This window comes from Equus przewalskii, chromosome 12 (assembly GCF_037783145.1).
Source record: "Equus przewalskii isolate Varuska chromosome 12, EquPr2, whole genome shotgun sequence".
Lineage (NCBI taxonomy): Eukaryota > Metazoa > Chordata > Mammalia > Perissodactyla > Equidae > Equus > Equus przewalskii.
The window spans coordinates 18,734,101-18,757,361 of record NC_091842.1 but is presented as its reverse complement, the minus strand read 5'-3'; the positions used below and the strand labels follow the sequence as shown (position 1 = coordinate 18,757,361).

At 37.3% G+C, this 23,261-nt stretch overlaps 1 protein-coding gene across 9 annotated transcripts in view; it reads left to right on the top strand.

Annotated features, from left to right (window-relative positions):
* Positions 1–23,261, top strand: part of MRPS17 (mitochondrial ribosomal protein S17) — a 73,309-nt gene that overhangs the window by 30,645 nt on the left and 19,403 nt on the right. For 7 of the 9 annotated variants that reach the window (XM_070567884.1, XM_070567885.1, XM_070567889.1 and 4 more), the window contains 3 exons: positions 3,250–3,376; positions 3,713–3,805; positions 9,920–13,116. In XM_070567884.1, coding sequence (XP_070423985.1) covers positions 3,250–3,376; positions 3,713–3,805; positions 9,920–10,986 — 1,287 coding nt within the window. In that variant the 3' untranslated portion in view covers positions 10,987–13,116. Of the gene's footprint in view, positions 1–3,249; positions 3,377–3,712; positions 3,806–5,740; positions 5,801–9,919; positions 13,117–23,261 lie in introns of those variants that run through there. The other 2 variants (XM_008507603.2, XM_070567890.1) reach the window with 2 other exon arrangements.

Below are 23,261 nucleotides of genomic sequence, written 5' to 3'. Positions count from 1 at the left end.
ATGTGTTAGTAATACTGAAACCACTTTCTTTACATTGTAGGATTGAGCACATAAGTAAATACATTGTGCATAACGGGAGCCAGGTTTCTCCTGCTTGAAGAAGGGAATTACAAATGTGAAAAGAGAGGATAGAATAAACCCTGCGCTGTTGCATTATAGTTAGAGGTATCAGTGTAGACTCGTGGGTTTTAATACATAGCTACATATAGAAATGGGTATGGAGTTCTGTGTGTGTGTGTTCATGTGTACATACATCATTATATTTATACCTCTGTTTCCCAGATACGACCTCTGAGAGACCCTTGAAGCAGTGATGCTCCAGTAGCATTGAACACCCCTAGTGCCTAGATCTTGGTTTCTAAGTGTGGTTCTCCATTACAAGGAACCACACATAGCCACTCACTATTTCACCAACAGAGCAGAACATGCCAGATTGCAACCCTGCAGACGCTTTGGTTGGAAGCAGAGCTGCTCAGTATTTGACCATTAAAAGGAACCAGGGATCCTTGGAGAAATGGCTGTTTCCAGGCTTGGGGCAGGGAAGACACAAGATGAATCTTTAAAGAAGAACATCTTTGTGTCCCAAAAAGTAAAGAACTACTCAAAGAATGATAGAGACGTGTCAAAAGGACACAGAAGCCAGTTTGAAGGGGCTCCTTCTGGCTAAATCTAGGGCAATATGAGCATTAAAATAGTGATAGTAAATGATTATAACCTACTGAATAAAATAAGTCAGTCCACCTCATATAAATTAATGAATGAATGAGAAGAGAAACCTCTTCAGCACAGTAGAAAGCCAACTAATAATGTACAAAGAATGACAGAATTAGAAAAGCACCATTTAGCAACCATTGTAATTACGGTTGATTCAGGCAAGAATTACCAGTGGATGCTAAAACTAGTAAATGAAAGTTTGGAGAGGAACAAGATATTTACCTAGTCTCAAAGTATCTCCCCAACAAGATACATAGTAATTACAGGATGAAATAGTAATTTTCCAGTAGAAATTACTGGTAGATAACCACCTTAGCCAAATTATCAAAGTTAACATTTCCAGTAATGGAACTTAGTCAACAGCCTGTGCCTCCTGATGTAATTCACTGGGAAGAACCCAGCATCTCTTCTTTATTATTCCTGCCTAAAGTGCATAGTGTGAAGCTAATCTGGAGGAGACATTAGACAAGCCCAAATTGAGATTTATTCTACAAGATACCTGGCCTGTACTTTCCAAAATGCCAGTGTCATGAAATACAAGGAAAGGCTCAGGACCTGCTGCAGATTAAAGGAGACAAAGGAGACAGCACAAGCAAATGCAGTGCATGATCTTGAATTTTCTTTTGTTACCAGGGACATTTTTGGGACATTTAGTGAAATCTGAATAAGTATATATTTTAGACAACAGTACTCTATCAGTGTTAATTTCCTGATTTTGATCATTGTCCTGTTGTTATGTAAGATAATTCCTTGTTTTTAGGAAATAAATACCAAATTTTTTAGGGGTTCAGGGACATTGTCTGCAATTTACTCTTAAAACAGCCCAGAAAAATTGTAGAGAGAGAGAAAAAGAGAGAGGAGAGGAGAAGGAAGAATTTTTTTTTTATTCTTGCAACTTTTCTTTAAGTCTGAAATGATGTCAGAAAATCTTTAAGTTTAGTGAGGAGGCCCTCTATGTCCTAAAATGTCTGAGAGGAAAGATTTCTAGCATTAATTAAGTTAAAAAACAGTGTATAAAATATGTTGCCTTTGAGGTAAAAAAGAAAATGCAACGAAATAAGAATTCCATATTATTTGCATAATGGAGAATTCTAGAAAAATACACTAAAAAGTATAAATAGTTATTATCTATTGGGGAGTAAGAGCTGGAGAGAGGAAAGTAGTGTGGGAGAGAGGCTCTTTTTACTAAGTACTTTTTTATATGTTTTTGTTTCTAAACCATATTAGTATATATGTATATATAGTATATAAAAGTCAAATAAGGACATGAAAAAAAGAGAAGAAACAGGTAACTGAGTGCAAGATCATCATTAAAAGGCATCGAGGAAGGAGAAACCCTAGGCAAGGTATTGATTAAAACAGCCAAAAAGAGCTACAGATATGGATGTTAAAGAATGTAGACTATAATTCATAGTTTCTTTCGCCCTTACTGACATAGCACCATTGGTGCTGCTCTCAAGAGGGTGGGGAAAGTTGAATGGAAATTAGAAATAAAAACAAAAGAGAAGATATTCATAAGGGCAGAAAAGACATCTTTGTGGTATGATGGAAAGAGCATAGGCTTTCGAGTAAGATTTACAATAAAATCCTGTTCCTGCTATTTAATAGCTGTATGTCATTAGATCAATTATTTAATTTCTTCTAGCCTCAGTGACTCATTTCTAAATTACCTACATCGTTGAGTTGAAATATATTTTAGGAAGGTATGTTATCAAAGCATGAAAATTAATTTAAAATGCCAGTACTGTACTTAAATATTGAACCTGAACTTAGGGGGAAAAGGATTGATTTGGAATATGACACTCTGCTCATTCCAAAGAATTGAGGAGTTATCGTACCCATGAAGTGAGTGGTACTTTGCAGAAGCGTTAGGTAGTAAGGGAGATGGGAGAGGTATATATGTTGTTTGTGACTGTCTGTCTGTGTCTATGAGAGAAAAAGGGTTGTTTAAGAAGCATTGAAAATGGAGAAAACTTAGACGTCACCTTTTTTTATTTGAAATCCCTACCTGTAACAAGACATTTTCTTTTACTGATCCCAACATGTATCATGTGCCTTCTACTCTCAACCTATTCACGCTTGTTGCTTTTTTCTTTTTAGCCCACTGGAAAATCCTCTCTCCTCTTCTATCCAAAGCTTAAAAATCTGTTAAGGATCTATATAAGATCTACCAACTTGATACCTACTTTCACTATTTGAACATATCCTGAATTCTTTCATTTCTGAAATCTTATAGCATGAATTTCCCATATAGTTTTTTAATTGTTTAGATGATATGATAGCCTTTCTTCTGCAGCAAATAGTAAAAAGCTTAAAAGCAAGCATTATTTCATTTATATTTGACTTGAAAGATGATGGACAAGTACTAATTATTTTTTCAAAAATGTTGACATGAGTTACTCAGAGCCCTGAAGACTCTCAGCACAACAGCGTAGACATCCCAACTTTTGTCTACAGCTGCACCTTTTCCCCTTCCCCTGAGGGCCTCTGTAAAAAACGGTTTCTGACTGAGCAGGAATATGCTTGATATTTCAGGAATCACTGACATTCCAGGACGTGGCTGTGGACTTCACCAGAGAGGAGTGGGACCAGCTGTACCCTGCTCAGAAGAACCTCTACCGAGATGTGATGCTGGAAAACTACAGGAATCTGGTCACGCTGGGTGAGGATAGTATCCCTGTAAAACTGGAAACCGTCCTGGTGGGTTTATTTCCTTAAGTAATGAAAACCTCCAGAGCTTTTGAGAATATAGTTCAGGCCAGGACAGAAGAATGCTAGTCAGTCTTGGAGACAGAGGCCCTGGTTTTCTGCTGTTTCTCCTCAGGTAAAGGTCTTGACTTTGTTGAGTTTGAGTTGGGTAGTTTTATTTTGAGGCCTCTGAAGTCTCCCCTTTCTGAATCCAGAGACCCTAAGGACTAAAAAAGTTGAAAATGAGTTCTGAGACAGATTTTTTGTTCCCAGTGTAAACTCCTAAGACATACATTTTTCCCATGAATAGGGCATCAACTTTATAAGCCAGAAGTGATCATTCAGTTGGAGCAAGAGGAGCAGTGGATGATGGAAAGAGACAGCCCACCGGACACTCCTCCAGGTGAGAAGCAAGCATTTGGGTATTTGCTACTCAGCGAGGGGAAATAGTCATTTTTGAAATACTCAACTGAGTTCCAAATACATCCCTCTAGGATTAAAAGAATACTTAGGCTTTGTAAAAAACTCAGTTCATATTTGACTTTTTACCAAAGTGGCAATGGCTTTCTTACTTTTTTTCTGATTAAAAAGATAATATATACTTATTATTAAAAAAAAATTTACACCACACAAACGTTATTTTGAAGGTGTTAGTTTGAAGACCCATAAATACCTTGACGTTACAAATCTCCACATGGCATTTACTTTCTATTTTTTGTTCATACATCCTTTTCGGTATTCTTTAAATTTTTCTTTTCCATCTCAAGAATCTTCACTATTTTTACCTATTTTTCCTTCTTTTTTCCTTTTATTATCAAACTCTTTAAACTTGTCTAAAACCCATAGCCTCAATTCTAATTCTCTTGCTCACCTTTGTGATATGACCTGTACTATCCTACCTGTACTACTAAAATTGTCTTGTTGGAAATGATCACCAACTTCCTTCCAGTCTAATCCAGTGGCTAAAAAGCCACAGTTATTTTCTCCTATGACTTTGTCGCATTTGATTGTATTGACTTTACCTTCTGGGAATTTTGTTCCACCCTGGCCTGTGATAGACACAGTTGTTGTCTCCTCTAGCCTCTCTCTTGTATCTTCACCTGTTCCTTTACTCCCTGCTCTCCCTCCTTTTCTTAAAAGCATGTATTCCTATGGACTTGGTGTTCCATCTTTAGTACAATGCTTTTAAATAGCCCTTCTATGACATTTTGCCATTTCTAACCTCAGTATTTTACCCACATTCTCTTCCCAGATTTTAGATTATATTGTCATTTATTAATGTCATGCTCTCATTTTAATTACGTCAAAACATGGATCTTTTGACTTTATCTCTCTTCTTGAAAGCATCCCATTAAATATGAGATTTCTTGACCAAAAAAAAACCCTTAGCTCCCTATTGTCGTCATACCACCTACAATGCTCTGCCTGGTTATTTTAGCAAATAGTTGACTGCTTAACTGCCAGATATGGAGTTAGATAGTTTCCATTGTGGTCCATTAAGCCAGGCTAACCTACCTCATCTCTATCTAATTCCTGCTCGATTCTTTGCTCTGGCACCTGGTTTCGTCATTTGGACTTGGTTTTCTGTCATTCAAACTTCAGCTTTTTCAAGTTGACTTTGACTTGGCTGTCCTTCTTGCTTTTAGTGCTCTAGGTTACATTTGGTAGGAAACCTTGTTCCTATTTCAGCCTCACTGAACCTGAATTTTGCCTGACCAGTGCCGGCATTCCATGAGTAGAGGCTGATAATTAAAACCTTTTGTCAGGAACTCCTAGCGCTTTCCCTGACAACAGTGGATGACAGTATTTCTACAAACCTCCACACACCTGAACCTGGGGAGTAGAAAACTAAAGAAAGAAAATTAAAAACTCCCTTTTTGGGTCAATTGCCATGGTAGGCACCTACAGCAGAAGGCAGACCTTTTCTTTCCCACAGGTACATATGTGGTCATGTGTAGGATCCACACTGTCTCCCGTTATGTCCCTACCCGTAGACTCCCAACTAGAGGAAATAATTGCTACTTTAAGAAAATTTGCAGACTTCATTGTGCAGCCATATGTGGATGCCCAAGGCTCTCAGTTCACAGATAAGCTTGAACAAGTGGTTTTTTCACATCCTCCTTGTCAGGGACAGTCTCCTCCAGGGAGACTGCTTGCATTTTTGCATTTTCCTCTGAGACATGATCAATGGTTCCTCTCATCAAGATGTGGTAGAACATTTCTTTTGATCCAGGGATTGAGATAGAATGATCTGACTCATGTGACCTAATTCTGGTGTGCCCTCTGGGGTATTGCCTGCTTCATTATTATTGACATCTGCTGATGTCTCTTTTTCTAGAAATCTCTTCCTAGCTAAGATGAAACCTGGAAAATGTCCAATGGATTTAGCAACAAAGAGGTTGGTAATTAATGAGTGAAATGACAGAGGACTGATTAGAATAACAATCAGTTTGTACATTGTTTAGTGACTAGGAGGTAAAAACAAAAGTAGAGCTAGTAAATAGACAGTACTCTTACAAGAAGCTAGAATGAGAAGAGGAGACAATAAAGAGGATATTTGCTAGAATACCAGATAGTGTCAAAAGAGGATTATTCTAAGCAGGAATGATTTTAGCTTGTTTATAATGCTGAAGGGATGGAGTCAGTTGAGAGGGTAAGCAGAGAATAGATACAAAAGACAGAGCAAGGTTCTAGAAGAGATGGAGTGGGATTGGAGAGAAGGAGACTAGGGTTACTTTGTATATAAATAAGTTTGTTGGAAGATTTGGGGGAGTTCACACATGATGATTTCTATTTTCTTGGTAGATTAGGAGGCAGGGTCTTCTGTTGACTGGAAGGGAATTGAGAGGACAGGTAGGGGACTTAAGGAGCACTTGCTATATCTTACTAAGGTAAATGGAAGCTGACCAAAGATGAGTAAAGGAATTACTGAGCAGCTTTGAGGGCCCAAATGGGATTTTGCCTATATGTTTGTGGTTTCTGATTTCCATGGCTATGCCGTTTCTCCTGTTATATTCAGCACTGGAAAGCATTTGAGGATCCAGTTCGAGGGCATATTAGACTGGTGGAACTAAAGGGGGAAAACTGTGAAAGAGAGTTAACTCGAGTGATTTGGCATAGAGTCCCAGAAGTGACAAGAAGTGAAGTAAGGCCTGAAGAGGAGTGACAACTAGAAGACAACAGAAGAGTCAAGAAATGGAGGTCTGGATGAGGTCAGAAAGCAAGTAGAATGTGAATAAGGGCCTGAGTCCACTCATGGGCAACAGAGTGTGACACTGAGTTTAAGATTTTCCATATGGAGCAAAGTTCAGGGTATAACTGTATAACCAGGTAAGTAGATTGTTGAAGTGGAGTGAAAGTAAAAGGTGCAAACTACCAGTTAGAAAATAAGAAGGAAGAGAAGAGCCCATTCCATAGCAATTGAAAAGATAAAATGTCTAGATATAAACTTTCGGCAAGAAATGTGCAACATTTCTGCATGAGGAAAACCTTAAAACACTTATGACAGACAGAGAAATAAACTTGAGTAAATGGACATACCAGAATGTCAGTGTCCTGACCAAACATGTAATGTAATCCCACAAAAAGTACCTACAAGATTTTGGGAGGATCTAGATAAGCTCATTCTAAAGTTCTTATGGAGAAACCAAAACACAAAAATAATCAGGAAAACTCTGAAAGGAAAAATGATAAAGGAGATTATCCCTACTAGATCATATACGGTAAAATTTCATTAATTAAAACAAGGCAGATGAACTAAACAGAATAGAAAATCCAGAAATACACCCCGGTATGTGCAGGAGTTTAGTTTATAATAAAGGCATTATTTCAAATTAGGAGGGAAAAAGCCATTAATTAATGGTCTTGAGACAACTGGTATTAAAAAGGTAGGCCTTTTAATAAATAGTGGGTAGCCATCTGGAAAGAGATAAAGTTGGATCCATAGCTTACCCCTTAAACCATGAACTCCAAAGGGATCAGAGACTTGAAATGTAAAACATGAAACCATAAGAGACCTGAAAGAAAACATAGGAGAAATCTTTTATAACCTTGAAGTTGGGAAGTCTTTTCTGCCTATGATTCAAAATCTAGAAGCCATAAAAAGAAAAGATTCATGCATTCAACACACACAAATCCCAAAATTCTGCATGGTTTAGAATACTAGTAAGCAAAGTAAAAAGATAAATGGTAATGAGGGAAAATATTTTCAACTTACATCAAAAAGGCTGATCTCCCCTTAAAATATAAAAGCCGCCTCTAAATCAGTAGGAGACCAGCAGCCCAATAGAAAAATACAAAAATATGAACAGTTCTTTGATAAAGGAGTACAAAAACGTTTAAACGTATGTAAAAATGTTCAGTCTCACTCGTGATAAGAGAAACGCAAATTGAAACTACAGCAGATTACCTTTTCTTGCCTATCAGATATACAAAAGTCCAAAAGTTTGACAATACACACTGTTGATGAGTCCATGGGGAAGAAAGCATTCATACGTCGCTGGTATGAGATGAACCACCAGTCAACACAAGCATGTCTTAGACTAACCAAGGGGCTCCCTTTCCAGATACCCTGTTTGACTCTTTAGATGTACAAAACATAGTCTAGAGTCACATATTTTTATAAATAAAGTTTTATGGGAATATAGTCACACTCTCTTACATATTGTCTGTGGCTGCTTTCACACTATAACAGCCTAGTTGAGTAATTACAACAGACCATATGGTCCACAAAACCTTAAATATTTACTATGTGATCCTTTACAGAAAAAGCTTAGCAATCTCTATAAAGCAATAGTTTTTGCTTATTTATGACCACCACCCTCATTAAGAAATGCATTTTTATTGCAACCTGTAAGATCTGTATAATCCATAAAACTGAAACAAAAGTTTTGCCAAGCAATATTTATCCTTATCACTATGTCTGATGAACTCTGATATTTTCTACTTTGTTTTAGCCTATTCTGTTTCAGTTTTTAAATCACTTCTGTCCACTAAATTAGTATCATAAACCACTATAAATTATGGCACTTTTTTTGAAGTAACAAAGAGAACTGGCAATATCACAGTGCTTTGCAAGTAGAAAGGATATATTTGTTTTACTCTCTCCCTTTCTCCCTAATTCTTTCCTTTTCTCCCTCCTTCCTCCCTTCCCTCTCTCCCTTCCTCTTTCCTTTCTTGTTTCTTTCCTTCCTACTTCCTGAATAATTCAGTTCAGAAGGCAGTGGGTGGGGCTGAGCATGGTACTTGTTGAGGTGTGTAGTGGTACAGAAGACCCTGCAAGGTGTTGTTCAAGTCGCCCAGTGGCATCACAATATGTTTATACTGGCCAAGGGCCTGTCTAGAAGGTATCCTCTCTTAGATACGAAGGAGGTCATAGGTGTCCTAGAAATCTAATTTTATTAAACACTCATAACCCCTAGAGTTGATCCAGGGAATATGAAGTCAGTGGGGACAGATTGTAACCACACTGAGACTACAGTAGTCTATGCAAATCCCCCATTTTTCTTTCTGAAGAGCCCTTAGGCCCCTGCAAGAATAATGGAAGCTTAATGAATCCCTGCCATAAGCTAGAGAGTCTTCGTCTGTAGCTGTGACAGATATTACACTCACTTAACTTAGGTCTTGGGCACAAGATAGATTGCATGCCATTCTCACAGTGTAGGCAGGGGAAGCTCTTCTGGTTTCATGTCTGAAAACACTTTCTTCCCAAGTATTTTATTTGTAATCTCAGACAACAGGGGGCTAGGCAGTGTAAAATCTGATAGGGTATTAGGTAGAAGTACAAAGTAGGGCTGGGGGGTTTCAGTGAATGATTAGATTTCTAAAGAAGTGGTGGGAGACTGAAATGAAATTTTGTTTTTATCACGTTCCATGAGTCATGCTTGTTCAAAAATAAGGTTTACGTTTATATTTGTAAATATAGGAAGCAGGAAAAATCTGGAAAGATTGGAAGGTTCCGAACTATTAACAATGATTACTTCTAGGGAGTGGAATTCTTACTTTATGCATTTCCACATTATTTGACTATGTTAATATAATCAAGTATTAGCTTTATCATTTTAAACAAAGATTAAAAAATAGGAAGAAATACTTTTTAAATAATCAAGTAGCTGGCATTACAGTAGAATAATCCACAGATGAGGTTTATAAGATCCTAGACTCGGGGCCTGTCTTCTGTAAGAGTAGTCTTTCTTTCTAATATCTCCCACCTCTGAACACAGACTTTTCTCTGATATTTCTTATTCTCCTTTCCATTTCCTTTCAATGTTGGATATTCCTGGATGATGTCTTTCTTTGATTGATTACTATACATTTTAAAATTCCCCTGTGCTCACTGCTTCTTGTCATCCTTTTATAGTCTTTCCCCTTGTTACATGGCCATATTTTAAAACTTTCAAGGCCACATATGCCTTGTCCACATTGCTGTCAGTTTTATTTGGTAATTCATCCTGCCACAGTTTCTTTTTTAAAACATGGGAATACTGCAAAATATCTGTATGTTCTGAATTTCTTTTAGATGGCGAGAATAGACCCAAAATCAAAAAATCAACTCCCAACCAGAATGTTTCTGATGAAAATCAAACCCACAAGATGATAATGGAGACACTAACAGGAGACAGTTTCTGGTACTCCATCTTAGGAAGACTATGGGATTTTGAGTACCAGTTAGAGTTGAATCAAGAAAACCAGCAGAGATATTTAGAACAAGTATCTTTTACCCACAAAAAGATCACACAGGAGAGAAGCCTTGAATATAATAGATTTGGGGAAAACTATAATATGAACTCAAAGCTTATTATGCCTCAGAGAATTCCTTCAATTAAAATACCCTTTAATTCTGACACACAAGGAAATAGCATCAAATATAATTCAGACTTGGTTTACTATCAGGAAAACTATGTAAGAGAGAATCCTTATGAATATAATGAGTGCGGAAAAATCTTCAATCAACATATTCTTCTTACTAGTCATATTCATACTGAAGAGAAACCCAGTGAATGTGGGAAGGCCTTCAGCTGCAACTCATCTCCTACTCAACCTCAGATAGTCCTTACAGGAGAGAAGCCCTATAAGTGTGATGAATGTGGGAAAAGATTCAGCCAGAGGATACATCTTATTCAACATCAGAGAATTCACACAGGAGAAAAACCTTTTATATGCAATGAATGTGGGAAAGCCTTCCGTCAACATTCATCCTTTACTCAACATCTGAGAATTCATACTGGAGAGAAGCCCTATAAATGTAATCAATGTGGTAAAGCCTTTAGCCGTATCACATCGCTTACTGAACATCATAGACTTCATACTGGAGAGAAACCTTATGAATGTAGTTTTTGTGGGAAAGCTTTCAGCCAGAGGACACATCTTAATCAGCATGAGAGAACTCATACAGGAGAGAAACCCTATAAATGTAGTGAATGTGAGAAAGCCTTTAGCCAGAGCGCACACCTTAATCAACATAGGAAAATCCATACTCGGGAGAAACTGTGTGAATATAATAAATATGAGAAAACCTTAAGCCACAGTCCTTCACTTACTCAGCAGCACATAACTCATGGGGAGGGAAATCGTGTGAATATATAAATGTAGGAAAATTTTTGGTCAGACCTTTTCATCCCATTCATATATGAAATTATTCATAGTGAAGAGAAAGTTTATAAGTAAACTTTTAATGCATAGAAACCAAATAAATTTAGATCTCGAATTAGTAGCATATTATATTCCCAGGAGACGTTGTAAATAGTTAAAATAATTTATTTTATGAATGAGATTATATGAGGAGTCATGTTCCAAATCTGATATAAAACTTTTTTTAATGACTAGAAATCCTATGGGAAATAACCTGTAATTATTCGCCTGTAAGTTTTATGGTAAAGTTTTTAAATCATATCAATGTTGATTAATCAAGGCAGTGATGTAGTGTAACCAGTCACATAAACTTGAAATAAACAGAAAAGAGCATTATTTCTCAAACTTCAGTCTTTTGTGTGCTTCCTCTAAAGTTTTTACCATATTTAATGTTTACTTAATATTTTTCTTTAAAGGGACCCAGAGTTTTTAGCCTTTTCCTAGGAAATATAGTTTATGGAAATTATGAGTTTTATATACTAATTATATTTATTCTAATTTCCATCAAAATAAATATATAACTTTGAAATTTAAAATAGCCATCAGTGTACCACCTAAATCTTCTGTACCATTATTTGAGAAACAATGTGATGTGATATGGCAATATTCTGTTGTTAGTTTTTCAGCAATCCTTGCATTATTCTCATGAAACACTTCCTAGGATCACTTTAAGAAGAGTCTTAGAAGAGACGGAGGGTCATTGATGAACTTTGAAAAGTGATTCAGAGATGTTTACTTTTCTATCCTGTTGTTCTAGTTTTAAATTTCCATATAGCAAACAGATTTTTGCATTAAAATTATTTCTGTTATATTTGCAGGTTTGAGTAGAGAGGAGTGTTTGTTTGTTTGTTTTTTTAAATAATGACCAGGGGCTAAGAATCCGTATGCCACCCTGCACCATTGTGGAAGATGAGAAGTAGGGGAATGTACCAGAGAGCGAGCTCTGGCGCCATGTTGAGGTTAAGAATCAGGGAAGAGCCCTTACTGGCTTATATAACAACTAAGGAAGTATTACTAACTGGCTTAATAATTCATTTTATTTATTAAAATATATTTGTGTAACACCTTTTTCCAAAAAGAATATAAGGTGGTTTAATTTGATTTTTATGATTACTGCCTTGTTTGACAGAAATCACATTTTGATGTTACAAACTGTTACAAATGTAAACTGTCATAAGCCATAAATAGGTGCAACTATGGGGCTGCTTCAGTTTCTTGGCTTTCTGTTTTCCTCTTGGTCTTCTCAGGCATGGCTAAAGAAGCCATGAGGCTAAGGTAAGAACGTAATCCCTTTGCTTTCTCATTTTTCTTCTAACATATCTCCCAGCTAAGACTTCCCTCATTTTTTTCCCCGTGAAGGACTAGATTTTATAGGCCTTGAGTCGAAGCTGAAATGATTTACAGACTTTTATTAAAACACTAAAAACCAAAAATGTGATAAAGTGAACTCATTTTATCACAAAAGTTAAACTTTTCAAAGTACTTTTATGTCCCACACATCAGTGGATGTGAAATAGTTAATAAAACCCTGAGTTATTATAGTCCAGGAGGATTTCTAGTAGTAGTTTGTGTTCAAATAACTGTGTATTGGAGATCCATTTTCAGGGCAGATCAGTTCTGGAAGTCTCTCTTCACCAAAAGGAGCTACATTTAACATTCATTTGCCATAAGGAGGCAGAGGATAGGGCACTCAGATTTTATAAAGAGAGAGAATGAGCCAAGGTGAATTCTCAGACAGGAAATAATGATTAATTACAATTGATAAAGGCTTTGATCAAAGTTTGCAACCAGGAAAAAAGAAAACTGAGTATTCCATAAAGAGTCCAAAGGGCTTGAATACAAGGCATTGTATCTCAGTACAGGTGAAAAACAAGAACAATAAGGGATTTTCAGAAGAGGATCAGCAGATTTTGGACAATCCCAGAAAAGAGGTGTCTGAACTGAACCAGACCACAGTTGGCCAAGGATTTTCACCAATTCTTCATAACTAGGAATTGTAAATAGAAGCCTATTATATATTCCTTGGGGTCATAAATAATTATGCTTATGTTAATTGTACAGTAAACTGTGTCACTCTGGTGTGAATTCATTCTCATGTTGTCCTTTGTTCTCTTCAAAATGTTCCAAGTTAAGGAGTGAACCCTAAATGTATTAATTACATCAAAATACTAGTGCTCGGGGTGGGGAGCCAGAGGAGTATTACTCAGTCAAAAACCTGTTTGTTACAACTTAGTTCTGTCTAGGAGGGCAGGACATTACCCTTTCACATATATTTGTTCATTTGGTCCATCCAATCAGGTGCTATTGCCCTTCTTTTATGAAAAAACTTAAGCTTAGACATAATAATACATGATTTATTATTCAGTTTCTTAGACTGAAATGTCACTAGAACATGCATCATCTTACTGCCTGGAACAGTGTTTGATAACACTCAGAAAACATTTAATAAATATAGTGAAATTGATAAAATGAAAGATTAAAGCTCAGCACCAAAATCTGTGTGACTCATTTTCTCAGAACCTCGGAGTATTAAAGGATCATCATGTTGATTATTTATGTTCAAAGGGCTTGTGGACTTGGAGAAAAAGTCATTACTATTTGTATTTTGATTAATGTTCATATTTATTAATTAAGAAATCAACTGACATTTTTTTAAACAGCCAACATTCCTCTAATTATTCACAGATGTGCAACTAATAATAAAAACTTAAAAATTTCCAGAGGGAGCTGGCCCCGTGGCTGAGTGGTGAAGTTCACACGCTCCGCTGCAGGCGGCCCAGTGTTTAGTTGGTTCGAATCCTGGGCACGGACATGGCACTGCTCATCAGACCACGCTGAGGCAGTGTCCCACGTGCCACAACTAGAAGGACCCACAACGAAGAATATACAACTACGTACCAGGGGGCTTTAGGGAGAAAAAGGAAAAAAAAAATTCTGGAATCAGATATCCCCACTCTTTTAAACACTGACTTCAGATTTAAACACATCTAAACATTTCATTTAAATCACAAACCTAAAATTTCAGATTTTATTGAATGCTTTAAGCATCTTAAGAAACAGGTAAGATGTACCCAGAATATAAAAATAATTATACCAAAACTAGTTGTAAAAATATTAACTCTATGGATTTAATTTTTTCTTATCCTTATTTGAACACTTTCCCAGGGTTCCAGTTTTTCATAGGTTCCTACCACGTACTATTTGTATACTTTCCTCAGCTTTTAGTAATCTTATCCAACCCAAAATAAGAATAATACTGTCCTAGACAAATTAAGTTGCAATTTAGGAATTAGCAACTGGCTGACCTTTAGTCAGGTCATCCATAAAACCAAAGACCAGATAACTTTTCTTCGCTTTCCTTTTATAACAAAATATCGGTGGTTATGTCACGGGACATTTTAAGACCTTCCCTTCGTATAGATTTTAAATTTTTGAGACTTGAAATTTTCCAAAACCATCTGGCACATTGTCCTGTCATTTTGATACTGATCTTGTTGGCTAGCATTGTTTAAAGCTTTTCTGTGCCTCCTTAGTATAATTAATGAGACTGTCCAGCTCTTCCTGGAGAATGTAAGCTTTATTGTCAGTTTTCCTCTATAGAACATTTGGCTACTTCATATTTTGCAACACACTTGGACTCAAAGAGAAATTGAGTATTACCTAGGGGTGATAAATCTTGACAACTTTAATGAGCTTACAAGTAAATCAACTTGAACAGCCTCCTCATTCTCTCATCTCTCAAATGCCAGTATGCTTAAGGGTCCTCCTAGTCACTCAAGCCACACACCTGAGAGTTACCCTGGATTTCTCTCTCTCACCCTCCACCTCACGTGCAGTCAGTTATGAAGTCCTGTAGATTCCGCCTCCCTGAAATCACTGTAGATTCAAATCCTTGACCATTGTTTCCAGTGGGACTCCTGAAACAGAACCACACATGCATCCCTATGGTACATGGCCACTTGTTCAACATGTATAAGTGTGTTAATATTTTTAGAACTTTCTCTGCAATCTAGGGGCCTCCCTTGGATCATGGAGTAACAAAAAGGACAAAAGCCAGCCTAGTTCACAGCTGTGGCAGACATTACTAGTCCCTTCCCTAAGGTCTGTTTTCCCTTCCTTCTAAAAGAATAGAATCCTTGGTTTTTAACTGTACTTTGCCTCTCAGAATAATTGTATTTCTCAGCCTCCTTTGTGGCCGTGTATGGCCATGTGACTAAGTTCTGGCTAATGTGATATAAGCAGAAGTCGTGACTAATTTCCTGGAAGAGTTCCTAAAGGAAAGTATGCTTTTTCCCTTTCCCTCTTCCTACTGACTAGAATATAGATGTGCTAGCTGCACCTGCAGCTCGAGCAGCTGTCTTGTATTATACTGTAGAAACTGTATGTTGAGGAGGGAAAATCAACAAGACGGTAAGAGGCAGAGTTCCTGATGATCATGAGGTTGCCATCCTAGCTTTGGACTGCATAAATTTACATGAGAGAAATAAATCTCTGTCTCCTTTAAGTCACTGCTATTTTGAGAATTCTGCATTCATAGACAAACTTAATTCTACCAAATACAGCAGCACCTTTAAATGTTTTATTGTCCTCATGATCCCTGTGGGCATGAAGTGAGTAGACAATTTGATGATCTAAGTTATATGTCAGCAAAGTTTTTCTCTAAAGGGACAGATAATAAATATTTTAGGCTTTGTGGGACATGTCGTTCTCTGTTGCAAATACTCAATTCTTCCATCGTAGCACTAAAGCAGCCATAGAAAATATAGAAATGAATGGGCATGGCTGTATTCCAATAAAACTTTATTCTCAAAAACAGGCAATAGGCCAGATCCAGCCTATGGGCCATAGTTTGCTGACCCCTAAACTAAGCTTAAAGATAGATATTTGAAAGTGCGTATGTATATTAAAATCTCCTCCTTTCACAGTATTTCATAATTTCACATATACTCCTGTATTAGTTTCATAGGACTGACATAACAAACTACCACAAACTAGGTGGCTTAAAACAGACATATGTTCTCTCACAGTTCTAGAGGCTAGAAATCCAAAATCAAGGTGTCAGCGGGGCCGTGTTCTGTCTAAGGACTCCATGGAGTCCCTGCCTCTTCCTAGCTTCTGATGGCTCCCAGCAATCTTGGCTTATAGCTGCATCACTTCAAAATCTCTGCCTCTGTCTTCACATGCCCCTCTTCTCTGTGTGTCTCTGTGTCCTCTCTTTGTCTTCTAAGAACATTGGCTTTAGGGCCCACCCTAAATCCTATAGGATATCCTCTCAAGATCCCTAACTAGTTACATCTGCAAAGACCCTATTTCCAAATAAAGTCACATTCTGAGGTTCTGAGCAGACATGAATTTTGGGGAGACACTGTTCCACCCGCTATCACCTCCCCATCACAACTCACATGCCACGACAAATAGGGCAGAAGTATTATGAAGAGGAACACAAGAAGAGAACCTTTGCTTGGAAATGATTGTCCTTAGAGTAACTTTATCTTTTTCTTATAACTTCCTGTAACATACAGTATCTACATGCACAAGAATGAAGTTGGACCCCTTCCTTACGCCCTACGCAAAAATTAATTCAAAATGGATCACAGACGTAAAGGTAAGAACTGAAACTATAAAGCTTCTAAAAGAAAACATAGGATTAAATCTTCATAACTTTGGAATAGGCAAAGCCTTCTTAGATACAACCCCAAAACCACAAGTGACAAAAGAAAAACTAGACAAATTAGACTTCATCAAAATTTAAAATTTTTTGCTTCAAAAGACACCATCAAGAAAGTAAAAAGACAAGCCACAAACTGGGAGAAAATATTTGCAAATCATATATCTGATAAGGGATTTGTATCTAGAATATGTAAAGAACTATTGGTCCATTATGGAAAAGTCAACAATACAAAGAGACCCAATTGAAAAATGGGCAAAGGATGTGAATAGACACTTCTCCAAAGAAGACATAAAAATGTCCAATAAACACATGAAAAGATGCTCAACATCATTAACCATTGAAGAAATGCAAATCAAAACCACAGTGTGATATGAGTCAAACCCTCTAGGATGGCTACAATCAAAAAGTCAGATAATTACAAGTGTTGGGGAAGATGGTGGGGAGAAATTGAAACCTTCATTTACTGTTGGCAGGAATGTTAAATGATGCAGCCACTTTGGAAAACAGTCTGACAGTTCTTCAAAATGATAAACATGGAGTTACTATAAGATTCAACATTTCTCTGAGGTACATACTCAAAATAAGTGAAAGCATACATCCATACAAAAACTATGTTCATAGCATTATTCACAATAGACAAAAAGTGAAAGCAACCTAAATGTCCATCAACTGATGAACTGATAAACAAAATGTTATATCCATAAAATGGAACATTATTCAACCAAAAAAAAGGAATTAAGTACTGATATATACCACAATATGGATGAGTCTTGACAACATTATTATGCTAATGAAAAGAGACACAGAGACCAATTAAACAGAATAGAGAGCTGAGAAATAAACGACACATATACAGTCAACAAATTTTCAACAAAGGTTCCAAGAGTATACAATGGGGAAAAGATAGTCTTTTCAGGAAATAGCATTGGGAACAATGGACTCAAACCAGAGACAAAAATCAACTCAAAATGGATTAAAGACTTAAACATAAGACCTAAAGCCATAAAACTCCTAGAAGACAACACAGGAGAAGAGCTCCTTGATATTGGTTTTGGCAATGATTTTTTGGAATTGACACCAAAGGCACAGGCAACAAAAGAAAAGATAAACAAATAGTACTACATCAAACTGAAAAGTTGCTGCATAGCAAAGGACACCATCAACAAAATGAAAAGATGACCTAACAATTGGGAGAAGATATTTGCAAACCATATATCTGATAAGGGGTTAATATCCAAAATATACAAAGAATGCATACATCTCAACAACAACAAAACTAACAACCCAATTTAAGAATGGGCAAAAGATCTGAAGAGACATTTCTCCAAAGAAAATATACAGATGGCCAACAGGCACATGAAAGGATGTTCAAAATCATTGACTATCAGGGAAATGCAAATCAAAACTACAGTGAAGGAATCTCATCAAGATGGTGGCATAGGGAGCCTCTGAACTCACCACTTCTCATGAACACAACCAGGTTACAAGTACTGTTGGAAAAATTACCCATTTGAACTGAAAACTGGATAAAAAGAACCCCCACAACAACAGACAGTCCTGACTGAGGAGGAAGAGGCAGAAATTCCTTTCTGGAGAGAAAAGAGCCACCTTCACAAGCTGCAGAGCTTCAAAGCTGGTCAGCCATGAGCAAACCTAAGGTATGCAGCCTTCCCTGGAGGAGTGGGGACCTGAGCAAGCGCATGTTACCACCATAAGCATACTTCAGACTCAGCACAACTGAGATAAGTCTCATAATATCTGGCTTTGCTGGCTATTAACTGTAATAAGGATACCCCCAGAAAAGCTATTGGACATAAGCAGAAAAACCCAGCTCTTAAAGGGCCTATGCACAAATTCACCCCTCTCAGCAACCTAAAATCATCAGAAGGAAAGCAGCACAGTCCTTTGGTGAAAAGAGACTCACCTGGTAGGCTCTGGGTGCATCTCAGTTAGAAGTGAGACCTCTCCAAGGACTGAGACATTGGCAGCAGCCGTTATTGTGACCTAGTACAGGCATGCTGACACAGACACTGGCAGATACCATTGGAGTTCTTCCCCTAGTCTGTTAGCCCAGGGCTCTGCCACACCCACTAGAGCACAGATTTAATCCAGCTCAGGCAAGGCAGGCAGCCCACATTAGAGACTGGCCCCATCCAACAGCAAGCCCTCAGGCTACTTGTCAGCCTACATAGACTGGGTGACTTGATCCTCTGCACGCAGGTGAGTGTGTCCACCTCTGTGGGGCAGGGCCTGTGTGAGGAGCAGGTGGAATGTGAGGGGGCACTGGTGGATAGTGTGGGGGCCTTTGCAGTGGGGTGACTGGGTATGCTCCAGGAGGTTGGGACGTTTGCACCAGCAAGGACTATGTTGATGATGTGTGTGGGCCTGTGGGACATAGGGGTTATCACTAGCAGAAGACCTGTGTTCTCAAACAGCCTCATAGGGGATCGGCCCCACCTTCTAAAGCCTGAAACAATTGGGTGCTCCCATGCCTGGGGCCAGCCCCACTCAGCTGCAACCCTGAGAGAGCTGATAACAGCCTTGCAGGCCAGAGGCCTACAGCAATTGTAAGCCCCTGAGCCTAGTAACCAGCCACACTGTGGGCCTGCCTACTTAACAGAAAAACTGCAACAGGAATGTGCTATTAGACCTTGCAGCCAACTGTGCTGGGGATCCCGAAACTCAATTTACTGGCCGGGGGGAGGGGGAGCGGGGGTGGAACCTAGACTCCCTGGGTACCTGCAGCAAGAGGAAGCCTGCCACAACAGGAGGACACATGTATCCCACACAGGGGACACTCCTGGAATATTTGGAACTGGCAATGAGTGGAAAGCACACTGCTGGGCCTCAAAAGGCATCTCTGATATAAGACCACTTCTACAAGATCAGGAGATAGCTGACCCACCTAATACATAGATATAAGCACAGAGAAAGAGGCAAAATGAGGAGACAAAGGAATACATTCCAAGCAAGGGAACAGGACAAAACCCCAGAAAAAGAACTAAATGAAATAGAAAAAATCTACTTGACAGAGAGTTCAAACAAAAAGTCATAAGGATGCTCACTGATCTTGGGAGAAGACTAGATGAACACAGTGATAACATCAACAAAAAACTGGAAAATATAAAAAAGAACCAGTCAGAAATGAAGAATACAATACTGGAAATGAAAAATTCACTACAGCAACTCAATAGCAGAGCAGATAATACAGAAGAACAGATCAGCAAGCTGGATGAAAGACTAGCGGAAATCACCCAAGCTGAACAGATAAAAGAAAAAAGAATAAAAGAAGAACAGGAACAGTCTAAGGGAACTCTGGGACAATATCAGGTGCACTCACATTTGTATCATAGGCATCCCAGAAGAAGAAGAGAGAGACAAAGTGGAAGAAAATCTATTTGAAGAAATAATAGCTGAAAATGTTCCTAACTTAAGCAAAGAGACATCCAAGTACAGGAAGCACAGAGAGAACCAAACAAACCCAAAGAGGCCCACACCAAGACACATTATAATTAAAATGTCCAAAATTAAAGATAAAGAGAGAATCCTAAAAGCTGCAAGAGAAAGGCAACAAGTGATGTACAAAGGAAACCCAATAAAGCTATCAGCTGACTTCCCAGCCAAAACTCTATGGCTAGAAGAGAGTGGCACAATATATTTAAAGTGCTGAAAGGAAAAAAACCTACAGCCAACAATACTCTACCTGGCAAGGTTATCATTCAGAATGGAAGGAGAGACAAAGAGTTCCCCAGACAAGCAAAAATTAAAGGAGTTTATCACCAGAAAACAAGTTCTACAAGAAATGCTAAAGAGACTTATTTAAGTGACAAAGAGCAGACTACAAACAGGAATCAGTAAATTATCCCAAAAAAAGGCAAGAAAATCACTGGTAAAGACAAAAATACAGTGAGGGTAGCAGATCAACCACCTATGAAGATAATATGAAGACCAAAAGACAAAAGTACTAAAATTACCTACTTCAGTGATGAGGGTAAATGGATACACACACACAAAATACGATGTTAGATATGATATCAAAAACATAAAATGTGGGAGGAGGGGAGTAAAAGAGTAGAGCTTTTAGCAAGAGGTCAAACTAAAGAGACCATCAACTCAACATAGATTGCTATATATGTAGATTATTATATCTGAATCTCATGGTAATCACAAACCTATAATAAATACACAAATAGGTAAGAGAAAGGAAGTCAAACATATCACTAAAGAAAGCCATCAAACCACAAGGGAACAGAGCAAGAGAATAAGAAGGGAACAGAGAAGAACTACTAAAACACCCATAAAAAAGTAACAAAATGGCAATAAATACATTTTTATCAATAGTTACTTTAAATGTCAATGGAGTAAATGCTCCAATCAAAAGGCATAGGGTGGCCGATTGGATTAAAAAAAAACAAGACCTGTATATATGCTGCATAAAACAGACGCACTCAGACCTAAAGGCACTCACAAACTGAAAGTGAAGGGATGAGAAAAGATACTCCATGCAAATGGGAAAGAAAAAAAAGCTGGGTGGCAATACTTATATCAGACAAAATAGACTTTAAAACAAAAAGTGTAACAAGAGAAAAGGAGGGCACTAAATAATGATAAAGGGAATAATCCAACAAGAGGATATAACACTTGTAAATATCTATGCACCCAACATAGGAGCACCTTAATATATAAAGCAGTTATTAACAGACTTAAAAGGAGAAATAGACAGTAACACAATAATAGTAGGGGACTTTAACACTCCACTTACACCAATGGATAGAGCATCCAAACAGAAGATCAATACGGAAAGATTGGCCTTAAATGATACACTAGACCAGATGGACTTAGTAGATATGTATAGAACATTCCATCCATAACTGCACCATACACATTCTTTTCAAATGATCATGGAACATTCTCCAGGATTGATCACATATTAGGCCACAAAACAAGGCTCAATAAATTTAAGGAGATTGAAATAATACCAAGCATCTTTTCTGACCACAAAGGTATGAAACTAGAAATCAACTACAGGAAGAACATCAGAAAAGCCACAAAAATGTGGAGATTAAACAAAATGCTACTGAACAACAATTGTGTCAATGAAGAAATCAAAAGAGAAATCCAAAAATATCTGGAGACAAATGAAAATGAAAATATGACATGTCAAATTCTATAGGATACAGCAAAAGCAGTTCTCAGAGGAAAGTTTATAGCAATTCAGGCCTACCTCAACAAATGAGAAAAATCCCAAATAAACAATCTAACAATGCACCTAAAGAAACTGGAAAAACAGGAACAAAGCCCAAAATCAGCAGAAGAAAGGAACAAATAAAAATTAGAGCAGAAATAAATGAAATAGAGATTAAAAAAAATAGAAAAAAATCAGTGAAACGAAGAGATGGTTCATTGAAAAGATAAACAAAATTGACAAACCTTTAGCGAGACTCACCAAGAAAAAAAGAGGGAAGCCTCAAATAAATCAAATCAGAAATGAAAGAGAAGAAATTACAACAGACACTCAGAAATATTTGCAGATGACATGGTTTTATATATAGATAACCCTAAAGGATCCACTAAAAAACCTTTAGAAATAATAAATGAATACAAGTTGCAGGATACAAAATCAACATACAAAAATCTGTTTCGTTTCTATACACTAACAATGAAGTAACAGAAAGAGAAATTAATCCCATTTACAATCCCATTTACAACTGCAACAAAAAGAATAAAATCCCTAGGATAAACTTAACCAAAGAGGTGAAAGATCTGTACACCAAAAACTATAAAACACGTTAGAAGAAATTGAAGAAGACACAAAGAAATGGAAAGATAGTCTGTGCTCTCAGATTGGAAGAATGAACATAGTTAAAATGTCCATACTTCCTAAAGCAATCTATAGATTCAATGCAATCCTTATCAAAGTTCCAACAACATTTTTCACAGGAAAAAAACAAAGAATCCTAAAATTACATGGAACAACAAAAGATCCCAAATAGCCAAAGAAATCCTGAGAAAAAAAGAACAAAGCTGGAGATATCACACTCCCTGATTTCCAAATATACTACAAAGTTAGAGTAACCAGAACAGCATGGTACTGGCACAAAAACAGACACAGATCAATGGAACAGAATTGAGAGCCCAGAAATGAACCCACACATATATAGACAACTAATTTTTTACAAGGGAGCCAAGAACATACAGTGGAGAAAGGAAAATCTCTTCAATAAAAGGTGTTGGGAAAACTGGACAGCCACATGCAAAAGAATGAAAGTAGACCATTATCTTACACCATACACAAAAATCAATTCAAAATGGATTAAAGACTTGAATGTAAGATCTGAAGCCATTAAACCTCTGGAAGAAAACACAGGCAATACACACTTTGACATCAGTCTTAGCAGCATTTTTTTCAAATACTACGTCTAACTGGGCAAGGGAAACAATAAAAAAATGGGACTACATCAAACTAAATAGCTGCTACACAGCAAAGGAAACCATCAACAAAATGAAAAGATAACCTAAGAATTGGGAGAAGATATTTGCAAACTGTATATCTAATAAG